The sequence below is a fragment of the Bos grunniens genome, chromosome 15 (genome assembly GCF_055505025.1).
Source record: "Bos grunniens cultivar Pamir isolate PY7600 chromosome 15, Bosgru_T2T1.0, whole genome shotgun sequence".
Taxonomy (NCBI): Eukaryota; Metazoa; Chordata; class Mammalia; order Artiodactyla; family Bovidae; genus Bos; species Bos grunniens.
Window position 1 is genome coordinate 14,973,955 of NC_141179.1, and position 15,341 is coordinate 14,989,295.

General features: G+C 38.0%; 1 protein-coding gene across 6 annotated transcripts in view; it reads right to left on the reverse strand.

Moving 5' to 3' along the window:
* The window catches only part of CEP57 (centrosomal protein 57), a 41,340-nt gene that overhangs the window by 17,776 nt on the left and 8,223 nt on the right, over positions 1 to 15,341 (reverse strand). For 5 of the 6 annotated variants that reach the window (XM_086338961.1, XM_086338957.1, XM_086338958.1 and 2 more), the window contains one exon: positions 7,311 to 7,467. The exons of the other annotated variant lie outside the window; for it this stretch is intronic. In XM_086338961.1, coding sequence (XP_086195087.1) covers positions 7,311 to 7,467 — 157 coding nt within the window. The remainder of the gene's footprint in view (positions 1 to 7,310; positions 7,468 to 15,341) is intronic. 6 annotated transcript variants of the gene reach the window in all.

Sequence of the window (15,341 nt, forward strand, 5' to 3'; positions counted from 1 at the left end):
ATATTTACTGGGAAGGGATACAGTGGAAATACATTTCTAGAACAAGAAGTATATTCAAATACTGAAAGATGGAAAAGAGTGACATATTGAAATACAATGTCATACTTATTTGCTTTATTTTCACAAACAGACCTTTCACAGCAAACACTAGATTTAAATTTTTTATCCTTTTCACCCTCAGTAACCTGAACACACATCTGAAATATTAAATACATTTTGGATAGCTGAGTATGAGAGAAAACTGGAAACCTTAGCATTAAAGACAGATATTGAGTTCTCCTTAAACTTTACTTCATCATCTCTGAAATGTGAACTCCATATTGGAAAGACAGAACCTATTATTCATAATTGAAACTCCAACGCTACATACTCTGTATGGTACCTAGGTGGTACGCAGATAATGTTCAACAAACGTATCTAGGAAAGTCTCCATGATTAATTTAAAACTAGAAACAAATGGCAGCAACCTCTTGAATTCTTTTATTTAACAAGATTAAACCTCCTATTACTAATTTATAATTCATTCCATTTGCCTAAGACAGGCAGTGATTCCCTTCCTTTGCTGCATTTTCTCCTGCACTATTTGGTGAGCTTTAAAAAATCCTAATGCCCAGAACATAACCCATAAAAACAAGTAAACTAAAAATATCAAAGGACATTTGGAATGAAAGCTATGGATCCAAGAAGATCCTCAGGTGGTTCTAACATGGAAAAGTTTGAAAACTCTCTAGTAACATCTAGGAGCACCAAAAAACACAAAGACTTTCTCCTCTTTACAATCCCAGTTTGTTACTCATTCATAACTTGGGGTGCATGAGGGGTGCATTAAGCCTAGCAGATCTCAGCATCACCTCATTAACAACAAAGTTGGGTCTACTGTTATCTAGAATATTTCTATCACTAATGTATCAGCATGTTTGCTATAGCTTAAGTAGGGTGAGGGGGAGACCCAAATCACTAGTACACATTTTTCGATTTCCCAAGTATTTTTCTGTCTTGGTATCTCTCTAGCCTTTTGGCTATTTCCACTTTTTAGTTCACCATTTAAACAGCGCTCTTTTCCAGTACGCTTTTCCCTCTCTACTCTCTCTCCAGAGAAATCCTTCCATACACATGGCGTCATTCACTGTTGTATACCTGTTCATGTCTGAGTTCATCAGTGCAGAGTTCTCTTACACTACACTTATATTTTCCTTTGCTTACTAGTCACCTCCACTTAACTCACAGGCATCTCAAATTTGATATAGCCAAAATTAAATTATCTTTCTTGGAAAGATCCCAGTTTTCCTATAATCTGTCTTAATCACACCATCGTTTATCCACAACAGAAATCTTGGATTCAAAGATTGCTCCTTCTTCATTGCCCACATCAAAAATATGGATAAATCTCCCAATCTCCATTCCAACAGGCATTGTTTCAGTTTAATTTCTGATCAAAATTTCAGTCCAACAAACATTTACAGAGCACTCTGTAAGATAAAGGAGAAAGTTACAAGTCCTTGCTTTCAAGGAGCTACTATCTAGTTTCTGGAAAGAGAAGCTATTATGTACTCTTCCTACCTCTGGTAAAAAATATTTACAGAAACAAACATTACTCTGCATGTACTCATCATCTTTATTATGTTGCTTCTCAAAGCACAGCATATGGCCCTATGGTGGGGGGGTGCTTATTACCAGGTCTGTGAGATCACTGTATTTGTGAGATCTGTGAGATCACTAGTGTTTGTTTCCATTATACTATTAATACTGAGATTTTAATATTTACTCTTTCCACTGTGTTGATATTTGTAAAGATGATGCAAAAACAATGCTGGGTAAAATTGTTAATTTTAGCACAAATCAAGGTCCTGGCACTATAGTTTTGGCATTGTACTTTTCACCACTGCTCCCAGTAACAAAAAACAAAGTCGTGTGTTTATTGCCCTTGATAAAGCAGTGAAAATCAAATCTCAAGCCTTGAGTACACATCCACTTAATATTGCGTAAAATACATAACACATCTGGAAAGTACATAACAAAGGCCAATTGTCGTGATGTATGAATGTTTGACTTCTGAACAGAACAAAAACCATTTCCTTTAAGGAAACACCAATTTTATTTTGAAAGCATTTTTGTTAGACCAAGACTACTCAGATGTAAGGAATTCAGTAGTCATTCTGAGAATCTAATGAGCTTGTCCTGAATTTCTGGAATGACCTGGGCCTTCAAAGATCTGAAAATAAATGCTGTCAGTGGTAAAATTCAAGTGAAAATCCTAAAATATTAAAAGTTATCTGTTTTGAGAGTTATAGTTCCCCAATATCAAGATTTTCTTCTACTGAGATCAATGATATTAGCAAATTAATTTTTTGATATTGTATAATGAAACATCAGATTTGAAAGTGTGGATAAGTCAATACAATTAAAAACATCATGCATGGCTAAAGAGCAATGCAACATTCAAAACAAAACCAATGGATTTCAGTGGAAAAGCACTAAAATAAAAAAAGTTGACAGGCTTGAACATTTAACTTGTAGGAATTCACTTTTGGAATGTTCTCTAGGTTACTAACTGATAAGGTAGCTTTGTACGACTAGGGCACTGAGTCCTGCTGTACCAGTCTGCCCAGGCTGTATAAACAATGTGCTTTATGGGAAATATCATGATTGGCCGAGCAGGCACAAAGTGTTTGTGGAACCGACTCCAGATAAGAGCCCTTGTCTCGAAGCCTAGTTGTGCAGTTTACTGCTGGAGGAAGAAGTGTGTTTTCTGTGACCATGAGAAAAAACTTCAGGACTCTGAATGTGGATTTCTCCAGATGCCACTGTAATAAATAACAGTTGTAATTACAACTGCTTCTGAATCTTAAATTTAATCTGCGACAATGTAGATGGTCCCGAGGTCCCAGAGTATGAAAACCTTTGTTTTCATAATCCACATTCCAACAAAATTTTAAGAAACTATTATTTGCCAAGTTGCGATGAAGTATCAAGGAAGAATAGCCACAAATTGTTAGCAAAGTATTAAAATTTTACTCCGTTTCCAACTGCATGCCTGTGGAAGGCCAGATTTTCTTTCCCACACACTTTAATCAAAATAATTTATCATCATAGGTGGAATGCAAAAGTAGATATGTGAGTTAAGCTGTCTTCTATTAAGCCAGAAATAAGAGATTTACACAGTGTAAAATAAAACAATGTTACTCTTTGTAGTATGTTTTTTAAATTTGGGAAAATAGCCTTCATTGAAAAACTTATATACACACGTAATGAGTTTCCTAGACCAAAAATAAAAAAATAAAAATCTGAGAACCAACACTTTAAAGGAGAACAATCAGATGCACAGTAAATTGTTATTAATATCTAACAGAATAGCTATAATTTGACTCCTTTATTGGTCCCCAAATCACTGAATTTGTAAAAGATACATCAAGATGTTTTTTCTCTCAGTTTTTATGGGGAATAACAACAAAAAGGTTTTTTGTTTTGGGACAACAAAAGACCTCAGATTAGCTGCCATCAGCCCCACCAGTTTATCTCAGCCTGCTGTACACATATTACCATTTTACTGTCCACAGGTACTATGGTATGTGATTAAAGGTTAGAAGGCACTGGCCTAGTAGAACTGCCTTACAGCTGCTTATCTAGCTTTAAGCATCTAAGCCATTCGTCACATTACTATCATTTGAAACATACTGAATAACATGAGCTATAAATTATAGTGAAAGTTTTTGGAATGATGTTGTCGTAGTACATTTTTTGATGTCAGTAATAATTTCGAATCTGTTCATTTCTTTCTAAAGTTTAAAATTAATGTGAGAATTACAAGAAGAACAGTTAACTGAATTAACTGTTCTTTAATTATCTCTTTCCATGGCATTAGTCAAATTATACTTTCAAAGTGATTTTCAGATAGCAAAGTGAAATGGTTATTTATTAATGAAAATGCTAAACTATAACTAAACTAAAAAAGGTTTAGTTTTCCCCCTCTCACGTATTAGTGAGAAAAAAACATTTACTAAGTAGAAAAGAAAAAGTTTATCATAGTTGAGTATTCATTCAAAATAAGCCTTCACTCATTCAGTAAATATCTGAAGGTTCGTTCAGCAAACTGGGGAAAAAGTGGAAAGAGAAAATGGTTGTGACACTGCCTATGTGAAAGTGACCAGCTTTGAGATGTTTCTTCATCAGTCATTTTCAATATACCCACCTTATACAGTTTTTCTGAGAGGTTTAAATGAAATATACTTGCTTTGTCTGAAATGTTACTGCCTTTTATTCTTTTCATGTTTTAAAATTGTGTTTAATCATTTGTACCGTGGCAATTATACTTACTAATGATTTTCTAGATGAAAGAAGTGTTATATTTTATTCATGTATGGGTTAAACAGGTGTTTGCAAATTAGTTTAGGCACCCTTTTGTTTCAACTGAGAAATGCATTGCAAATATCTTGAAAATTAATCTCACAGTAACACTATTTTATAAACTATGCACTGACTGTATAATGGAGTACGAGGAAGATAACAGTATCCAAGTATGGTTATGAATGTAAATTTGAGCCCATAATGGGGCCTTGAAACTGTTTGCTGAAATAAATTTAATCTGAGGTCTTTTAAGAATGTTAAAAATTTAAGTGTTTTTTAAGGATTTCTACCAAGAAACATCTTAGAAAACACTGTATCTCAAAGATGATGATAAAGAAATTGCTAATGGTTGATAAAACAATTGATAAAGTGCTACTCATCAGAATATAGCAGTTAAAGACTGGCAATTTAGAAAAATAACAAAAGTTGTGTAACTTTCAAATATCCAAAAAAGCAAAAATAAATAGCTGAAATCGACAGTGGAGCAAAAATCAATTAAATTTTATTAATAATTTCTTAAAAAAAATAAGCACACACAAAAACATGCCGGAGTTCTAGCAGGAACACAAAGTCTAAGAATAAGATATCAAACCAACCATGATATTACATCTAATTCTGATCTTTACATTCATATTAAAAAGAAAGCAACCTTTTTTTTAAAGTTCAGAGAAAAGCAAATTACTAAAGAATAACAAAAATTAAATGGGGCAAATTTACTTAGTGAAGAGTTAGCAAAGGTTTTATCTAGTGTGTTCACAATAAAGCTAAATTCTGCTTGTGAGTAATTAGTGGCTTTCAAGAATGAGAGAGTTGAGGGCAGGGAAAAGGAGAGAAGAAGAAAGTAAACAAGAGAAAAAAGAATGTGGAAGGCAGTAAGTTTCTTTTATTCTTTCAGAATGTGGTGTTATGAACTATTTAGCAATGCCCCAGGATAATTAGTAAGATCCATTATAGTTTTACTGTTGTTTTCGGTATCAATCCAATGATACCAACTTTTAACACAGGATGATTAGAGACAGAAACCATCACCCCTCAAACAAAGTGTGGGGCTATGAGACATGAACAAAGGCCGGAGAGGGTCCAGAAGAGACATGTGAGGAAACAGAGAGAGGTAGAGGGAGTTGGTAGAGAAGACTTCTCAGAAGAAATACATAATCTCGGTTTTAGAGAAAGAGTATAATTCTACAACAGAAAATTTCACTAAAGGGTACAGCATGAGAAACGCTTGTCAACTTAATGTGGCTGGCGTGGTAGGCAGAAAGGACACCCAAGGAAGCCTGTGTCCTAATCCGAGAAGCCTTGAATACCTGTTACATGACAAAAAAGACTTTGGGAGATGTAATTAAAGCTATGGACTTTTCAGATAATGAAATTATTTCTGATGATTTGAGTGGGCTCAACGTAACTAAACACATGAACCCTTAAAAGTGGACAAGAGATATCAGAGAGATCTGAAGTATGAGAGCGCCTTGACTCACCATTCCTACCGGGACCTTAAGAAAAGCGCGAGAATGCAGACAGTTGCTAGGAACAAGGACTGGCCCTGATCGAAAGTCAGCAAGACAGTGAACCTCAGTTGTACAACAACAAGGAACTGAACTGGCCGAGAACATGAATGAGCTAGCAGAAGGTGCTGCCTAGACTCTCCAGTAAGGAACACAGGCCAGTCAACACCATGATTTCAGCCTCGCAGGACCCTAAACAGAGAAACCTGCAGACCTCATTCAAGTTTCTGACCTACAGAAACTGTGAGACAATACATTTTGGTTATTTAAAGCTGCTAAATTTGTGGTAATTTGTTAAGGCAGCAAGAAAACTAATACAGATGGTAAGTTTCAGGAAAAAAACATATTTCAAAGTAGAGCAAAGGATGTGTGGGTAAGGAAGAATGGAGGAGCTGACAGGGATGAAACTGTAAAGCAGGTACAGTCCAGGGTATAAGAAATCTACAAGTGTTATTTAAGGCACGGAGAGATGCTGAAACTTTTAAAGTGGGAGAGACGATGAGTAACAGCAAGTGGCAGCAATGCTCTTCACTGGGTATGAGTACAGGTTGTATTACAATTATCAGTGCACTAGATGATGAAAACCTGAACCAACCAATGAGAATGGAGAGACAGAACCAGTAAGTTTGGGGGGCATTTCAGAAGCAAAACACAAGGCTTGGTTCCTGAGTGGTGCTGGAAATGAAAAGAGCAGTCCTAGATAATTCATAGCTTAGTCCTGATGATTAGGTGGATGATAATGTTTACTCAGGGAACAAAAGAAAGGCAAAATATTTGGAGGTTAAAACAGGAATGGGTAGGGCTTCCCCGGTGGCACAGCAGCTAAGACTCCACACCCCGAGTGTAGGGGCCTAGGTCTGATCCCTGGCCAGGGCTGCAGTACATGGGGTCGCAAAGAGTCGGACACAACTGAGCGACTAAGCATGCATGCACACACGCGCACGCGCGCACACACTAACAAGGAACTAGATCCCACACGCCCTAACACACACACACACACACTTTCTCCCTCTCTCTCTCTCTCTCTCTAATAAGGAACTAGATCCCACATGCCCTAACAAAGAGTTTGTATGCCACAATGATCCCACATGCCGCAACTAAGACCTATTGCAACTGAATAGATTAAAAAACACAAAACAGGAAGAGGGACATAATTTTAAAATAAATGGAAAACATAAATTAAGAGTTTTAAGCACTGAGTAAACACACAAAGGGCTTCCTTGGTGGCTCTGTGGTAAAGAATCTGCCCACCAACGCAGGAGACCTGGGTTTGATCCCTGAGTTGGGAAGATCCCCTGGAGAAGGAAAGGCAAACCGCGCCAGTATTCTGGCCTGGGAAATCTCATGGACAGAGAAGCCTAGTGGGCCACAGTCCATGGGGTCGCAAGAGTCGGACACGACTGAGCAACTAAACGACAACAAACACACAAAGGCAGCACCTATTTCGTTAGGCTCTATTACCTCTGCTGTTGCTTTCCGGGTAGGCAAATGTAGGCTTATTTGGGGAGCGTCGCAGATCACTGTTAAGGAAAGGCTTATCGGGTGGATATACTACATATGGAGATGAGGAATGGCGAACCATACTTCCATTAGACTTTGATGGTTCTGCTAAGATGTTCTGAAAAATAAAAATGTGAAATTACCTTTCAAAATTTTAAATCACATATATTATGAATATATACCTATGTTCCACTGATAGCGACAAAAGAAGAAATAAAAAGTCAATGATCATACACAACAGAATTTAATCATTACTCGAAAATAATAAAACTTTTAAAGTGCTTCACATGTCTAAATGTAGCCACATGCCAAATACTATAAAAAGGAAATAATGTTCACATAACTTGAATACAATTGCTCCATAGAAATACTTAAACGTGGTACTCACAATGAATTTACTTTCTTTTAAAAATACGTACTGTAAGATATATATTCAGAAAAGTAAATAACTATCTTCTTACAGTATCAGGAACTGCTACAAAGAGACTAAATTAGTCTATTCCCAGTCAACTACATACTTCCTAAGTATCTATCAAATATCCAAAACTCTGGGGGTATACAGAAAGAAAATAAGGTATAGTCCTTATCTCAAAAATTTTACATTCAGTTAGGGGAGAAAAAAGGAAGGAGCTACTAGAAAACATTAAGTCTTATCAAACACCTAAATATAAAACTTTATTTCCACATATACATCATTTTGTCATTTGTCATATTGTTTAATTTGGGATTATGTTTTACATGATGATTTTCAGTGCATGATAATATTTTGCTTGTTGTAGGTCAAGTGCTGGTAGAAAGACCCAGAGTGGGAAAAGCTCAAGTGGAAGATATGACTCCTAGCTGCTCAAAACTAAGACATCCATTTTTCTTATTCAAACAGCCACAGTAAACTAGGTTCTCAACTCTTACCTTTGGGGAACTACGATTATAAAGTATATTTGTAATAACCTGAGTCCAGAAAAGTAAAAAGGAACAATGAATATTTACAATACAGAACAATGCCTCCTGGGATAAACAGAGGCCATCAAAATAACCGTATTTTACCTAATTCTTATTAAAAATGGTGGACTGTATTTCTACAATAAAAGCCGTGCAATTTTGCAGCTGATTTAAGAAAGCAAATAAAAAACACACACTACGGCTGTGAAAACTAAAAGCGAGGGAAAAGGGCTTGAAAAGGGTAGGAGATATATCTCAAGAAGTTCTCAAATCAATGCTACTCTGCTGTGAAAAGTCTGTTCACATCCAACAAGGACTAACAGCTTGCAACTTTTGGGCAAACTGACATCAAGTTTTGGAGGTGGCTGGAAAACAGGGTGTCTTTCAATTCTTTAAATATATAATATCGCCAAAGCTCTCGCAAAACACCATGAATATTCACATAACTTTAAGTACTATTCTTCACAGAGAGCCTTTTATCTCCATACCTATGAGAATCCTATCATTTAAGTACTATTCAAATAACAATGGTTAGGAAGCATTTAATGAACATATAAACCATGAGCAAATAAACTTACGATTTTCAAAACAAATTTTATCAGTATTACCAAACATGGTACAGATATTAACAAAAGGATTGTGTAAAAATAATTTACCAAAAACCAAAACAAAAAGTAAAACACCCAAATCAAAAAATGAGAATCTTTGCTAAATTCATCACCTACTAGACCCTGTAAAGTGAACAGTTCAAAATTTGTATTTCTCGCTCCAATAAAAGTAATTCCAACCTCAAAAAAATCTGTTACATATATATCATCAAAATACTGCTTGGGCTGGGTCAATTGACAAAAATTATGCAAAGTCTTTTAATATAAAAAGGCAAGTTATAATGAATTGTTTTGGACTAGTAATTCTAAATATATTCCATTTTCTAAGTCTGTCACCTCATTTTGAACATCAGCGTTTAAGCAATGAAGTCAGTGTTACTATGAATGCTTTGGACACTGTCCTCATTTGCTGCCAGAAGTCTGAGGCAAAGAATCGGAAGTCACCCCAAAACAAAAGCAAGACAGAAAATAAAACAGCTTTATAAAAATTAATTATAAAAACTATTCTGAAATAAAATTAAACCAAGAAATAAGAAACTGATAACAATTACATATACAAAGTATCTATTAAAAATTGTAAAGGATAAAATGTGGTACTTCAGTCTTAGAAGTGAAATCCCATCACATGCTACATAATGATGAACCTTGAGGATTTATGCTTAGGGAAATAAACCTGTTACAAAAAGACAAATATTTTATGATTCCATTTACATGAGATATTTAAAGTAATTAAATTCATAGCAACAAAGTAGAAATGGTTATTAGTAAGACTGAGGAAGGTTGCAAAGGGGAGTTGTTTAATAGGTTACAGAGTTTCCATTTTGCAAGATGAAAAAGTTCTGAAGATCTGCTGCACAACAATGTGAATATATTTAATATTACTGAACTGTACTTTATAAATGATTAAGATGGTAAGGTTGGAGAAGGAAATGGCAACCCACTCTAGTATTCTTGCCTGGAGACTCCCATGGACAGAGGAGCCTGGTGGGTTACAGTCCATGGCGTCGCAGAGTCGGACAGGACTGAGCGACTAAATAACAAAGATGGTAAGGTAGTAGATAAACACCTAAGATTATAATATTTTGGCCACCTGATGCGAGGATCTGACTCATCAGCTCATTCCCTGATGCTGGGAAAGATTGAGGGCAGGAGGAGAAGGGGGTGACAGAGAAGGAGATGGTTGGATGGCATCACTGACTCAATGGACATGAGTTTGAGCAAGCTCCAGGAGATAGTGAAGGACAGGGAAGCCTGGTGTGCTGCAGTCCGTGGGGTTGTAGAGTCAGACATGACTTAGCAACTCAACAACAATCAGACTCGAGTCCTCACTCATTCAGAGAAACACTTTTTCAAGCTCACCCATGACTTTCACAGTGCTGAACTCACTGATCTCCCAGAAGCACGTGATACAGCAGATCACTTCATCCCAACACTTTCTTCAGTGGAAGGAACACCACAATCTGGTTTTCCTTCTAACACACCAGTGTCTCCATCAGAATCTCTGGCTCTCTCTCACTTTCCCCTTTCTAACTTTAATGCTGGACTTCTCTAAAGCTTAGTCTTTCCTCCTCTTGTTTCCATCTACATGGATACCTTTGATGATATCATCAACTCTCAGGGCTTTCAAAAAGCCTCTGTTTGCTGATAACTTCCAAGTATGGAATGCACACTTTTCCCTCTTGAAATTCCATACTCAAATCAACCTTCCTACGTGCTTCCTCCACTTGGATGTCAATGAGTATCCCAAACAATGTGTCTATAACCAAGTTATTGAATCTACTTCTCAAACCAACTCCTCTCATAAGCATAGCACAATAACTGCTACCACCACCTACCTAGCTGATCTGGCCAAAACCCGTGGATGAGTCTTTTCTCCTATATATTCCACATCCAATCTTTCAGTAAATCTTGCTGGGTCTCTGTCTTCACAATATAGTTAGAAACTCTACAACTTCTCATCAATTCCACTACTAATTCTCCGTGATCTTTCTGTCTGGACTACCATAACAGCTCCCCTCCCCCCCGAACCATTCTTGCCACAGTCCCCACAACTCCATTTTCCAGATAGTAGTTGTTATGATTAAGAAAATAATTCAAGTAATGTCCTTAATCAAGCCCTCCCAACTGCCTTCCGTCACAAAATAAAATCCAAAATTTTTACCATGGCTCCACATTATCTGACACCAGGCTGACATTGACCTCATTCCTCACCAGTCTCTCTCTAAACTACCTACCCACCCTCCCTCCGGCCCCAGATTTTCCAGCCATACTGACCAACTTTTGGATTTCTACAATGCACAGTACACTCCATTTTCATTTGCTACATTTACTCTGCTCAGAAAGCTCCCTTCCACACACCACTCAGTTATCTATTTGAAAGTCTGTCAGTGAGGTAAGGGGAGATTGGTTCAAGATGGTGGAATAGATGGATATGAGTTCATCTCTTCCTGTGAAAGCACTGAACTGTAACTAGCTGTGGAACCATTGTGGACAGGAGGATGCGGGAACCCACCAAAAAGATACCAAAGGCAAGGGAGAAGCCACAAGATGGAAGGAGGGATGCAACCATGATAAAATCAAATCCCATACCCACCAGGTGGGCAACACACGAACTGGAGAACAATTACACCACAGAGGTTCTCCCGCTGTTGTGAAGATTCCAAGCCCCACATCAGGCTTCCCAACTTGGGGATCTCACAAAAGGATCTGACAAAGATCAATCCCCAAGGAATCTGACTTTGAAGGCCAGTGGGATTTGACTGCAGAACATCCACAGGACTGGAGGAAACAGACTCCATTCTTGGAGGACACAAACAAAATCTTATGAACACCAGGGCTCAGGGAAAGGAGCAGAGATCCCACAGGAGACTGAACCAGACCTACCTGCTAGCGTTGGAGGGTCTCCTGGGGAGGCGTGGGCTGGCAGGGGCTCACAGAGGGGACAGGGGCACTGGCTGCAGCAGGCCTGGGAGGTGGCCCCCTGGCGTAAGCCCTCTTGGAGGTTCAGTTCAGTTCAGTTGCTCAGTCCTATCTCTTTGCAATTCCATGAATTGCAGCACGCCAGGCCTCTCTGTCCATCACCAACTCCCAGAGTTCACCCAAACTCATGTCCATCAAGTTGGTGATGCCATCCAGCCATCTCATCCTCTGTCGTCCCCTTCTCCTCCTGCCCCCAATCCCTCCCAGCATCAGCCTTTTCCAATGAGTCAACTCTCCGCATGAGGTGGGCAAAGTATTGGAGTTTCAGCTTTAGCATCAGTCCTTCCAAACAACACCCAGGACTGATCTCCTTCAGAATGGACTGGTTGGATCTCCTGGCAGTCCAAGGGACTCTCAAGAGTCTTCTCCAACACCACAGTTCAAAAGCATCAACTCTTCGGCGCTCAGCTTTCTTCACAGTCCAACTCTCACATCTATACATGACCACTGGAAAAACCATAGCTTTGACTAGACGGACCTTTGCTGGCAAAGTAATATCTCTGCTTTTGAATATGCTATCTAGGTTGGTCATAACTTCCCTTCCAAGGAGTAAGCGTCTTTTAATTTCATGGCTGCAATCACCATCTTCAGTGATTTTGGAGCCCAAAAAAATAAAGTCTGACACTGTTTCCCCATCTATTTCCCATAAGTGATGGGACCAGATGCCATGGTCTTGAATGTTGAGCTTTAAGTCAACTTTTTCACTCTCCATTTTCACTTTCATCAAGAGGCTTTTTAGTTCCTCTTCACTTTCTGCCATAAGGGTGGTGTCATCTGCATATCTGAGGTTATTGATACTTCTCCCAGCAATCCTGATTCCAGCTACTGCTTCTTCCAGCCCAGTGTGTCTCACGATGTACTCTGCATATAAATTAAATAAGCAGGGTGACAATATACAGCCTTGAGGTATTCCTTTTCCTATTTGGAACCAGTCTGTCGTTCCATGTCCAGTTCTAACTGTTGCTCCCTGACCTGCATATAGGTCTTGGAGGCCAGTCCTACCTAAAGTCTGTAGATTCCAGGGCTGGGTCCCTCAGGCAAAAGGACTGACAGAGATGCAACAGAGCCCCACCCACCAGCAGACACTTGGATTCAAGCTTTACCGAACGTTCGCCCTGCCCACCAGAGTCAGATCTAGTCTTTCCCACCACTAGTCCCTCCATCAGGAAGCTTGCCCAAGTCTCTTGGCCTCATCCACCAGAGAGCAGACAAAAGAAGCTAGAAGAACTACCTTCCCACAGCCTCCAGAATGAAAACCACAATCACAGAAAGAAAATCAAAATGAAAAGGCATTTTTTCTAGATTCCATACATATGCATTAATATGTTATACTTATTTTTCTCTTTCTGACTTTTTCACTCTGTATAACAGGCTCTAGGTTCATCCACCTTATTAGAACTTACTCAAACTCATTCCTTTTTATGGCTGAATAATATTCCGTTGTATATGTACCACAACTTCTTTATCCATTCATCTGTCAGAGGACATCTAGGTTGCTTCCAGGTCCTGGCTATTGTAAATAGTGCTGCAATGAACACTGGAGTACCTGTGTCTTTTGCAATTATGGTTTTCTCAGGGTATATGCCCAGCAGTGGGATTGCTGGGTCATATGGTAGTTTCACTCCTAGGTTTTTTTTTTTTTTTTTTAAAGAAATCTCCACACTGTTCTCCATAGTGGCTGTATCAATTTACATTCCCACCAACAGTGTAGCAGGGTTCTCTTTTCTCTACACCCTCTCTAGCATTTACTCTTTGTAGATTTTTTGATGATGGCCATTCTGTCCATGAGGCCATTTTGATTTGCATTTCTCTAATAATGAACAATGTTGAGCATCTTTTCATGTGTTTATTACTAGATTTATTAATATAATAGACCTGTATGTCTTCTTGAGCTGCCTGTATATTTTGGAGATTAATCCTTTGTCAGTTATTTCATTTACAATTATTTTCTCCCACTCTTAGGGCTGTCTTTTGGATAATTTTTCAAAAGTTTTTTCACCTTGTTTAATTTCCTTTGCTGTGCAAAAGCTTTAAAGTTTAATTTAGGTCTCACTTGGTTATTCCTGTTTTTATTTCCAATATCCTAGGAGGTGGGTCATAGAGGATCTTGCTGTGATTTACGTCAGAGTGTTCTGCCTATGTTTTCCTGTAAGAGTTTTATAGTTACTGGTCTTACATTTAGTCAGGAGAGGTTGGGATGAATTGAGAGAGTAGCACTGAAACATATACATTACCATACGTAAATCAGATAGTATGAATTGGCTGTATGACGCAAGCTCAAGCCTGGTGTTCTGTGACAACCTGGAGAAGTGGGATGTGGGAAGGAGGTTCAAGAGGGAGAAGACATATGTATACCTATGGCTAATTCACGCTGATGTATGGCAGAAACCAACATTATAAAGCAATTATGCTCCATATTAAAAATAAATTTAAAAAAGTTAAAAGGCAGAAGATTCTGTCCCAGATAAAGGAGCAAGATAAAGCCCCAGAGAAGTCTGTGAGTTTTCCCTGCCTATCTAAAGTTGCACCCTTTGTCATTCTATCTTCTTACCCTTTTAAAAACACTTATTTCTACATGATATATTTATTATCTCTATGTCCTGTGAAAAAATAAAAACTATATATTTAGTTTATATCCCTGACAGAGATTTTAAAAACTCTTACAATTTTTAAGTGATGGACAGTCTTTGTTATAGTGGGGCCTCTGATAGTAAAAACAAAACAAAACAAAACAAAAACCTACCAGGCAATTAGCCCTCAAGAGAAGGGGCTAGAGATTGAGTCCGATCACCAATGGCTGATGATTTAATTTATCATACCCACATAATGTAACCTCCATAAAAAAAACTCTTTTGAACAATGAGGCCCCTGGAGTGTCCAGATTGGTCACAGAAGCTCGTTTACATCTTACCCTGTGTGTCTCTCCATTTGGCTGTTCTGGAGTTGTATCCTTTATTTAAAATGAAAAAAGTTTTAACTGTAAGTGTAGTGTTTTCCTGAATTCTGAGTCTTTCTAGCAAATTACTGAATGTGATGGGGGAGAGTTAGCAGAACTCCTTAAGCTGCAGTTGGCTGGGAAGAAATAGATTCCTTGGGGACATCTGGAATTTGCAGGTGGCAACTGAAATGGGGCCAGTCTTGTGAGACTTAGTGTCTGCACTGCACTATCTCCAGCTAATGTCAGAACTGACTGATGGCACAGTTGGCACAGAAAAATTGGATGTTGAAAAAACATAGTCATCCTATTAAGAGTTTAAGTTCCAAACAGATAATAAATGCTTAATCTGTTCAATGAATTATATAAATATTCTTCAAAATAGGAAAACTTCATAGTGTTTATAATACTGAATTATTCTGTTCAATAAAGTTCTAGAATTTCCACCGAAGAACAGCAGAAGACCAAGAATAGCTGCATTTCTCTTGAAGAACAAGGCAGATAGTTGCACTTAGATTAAAAAAAAAAAAT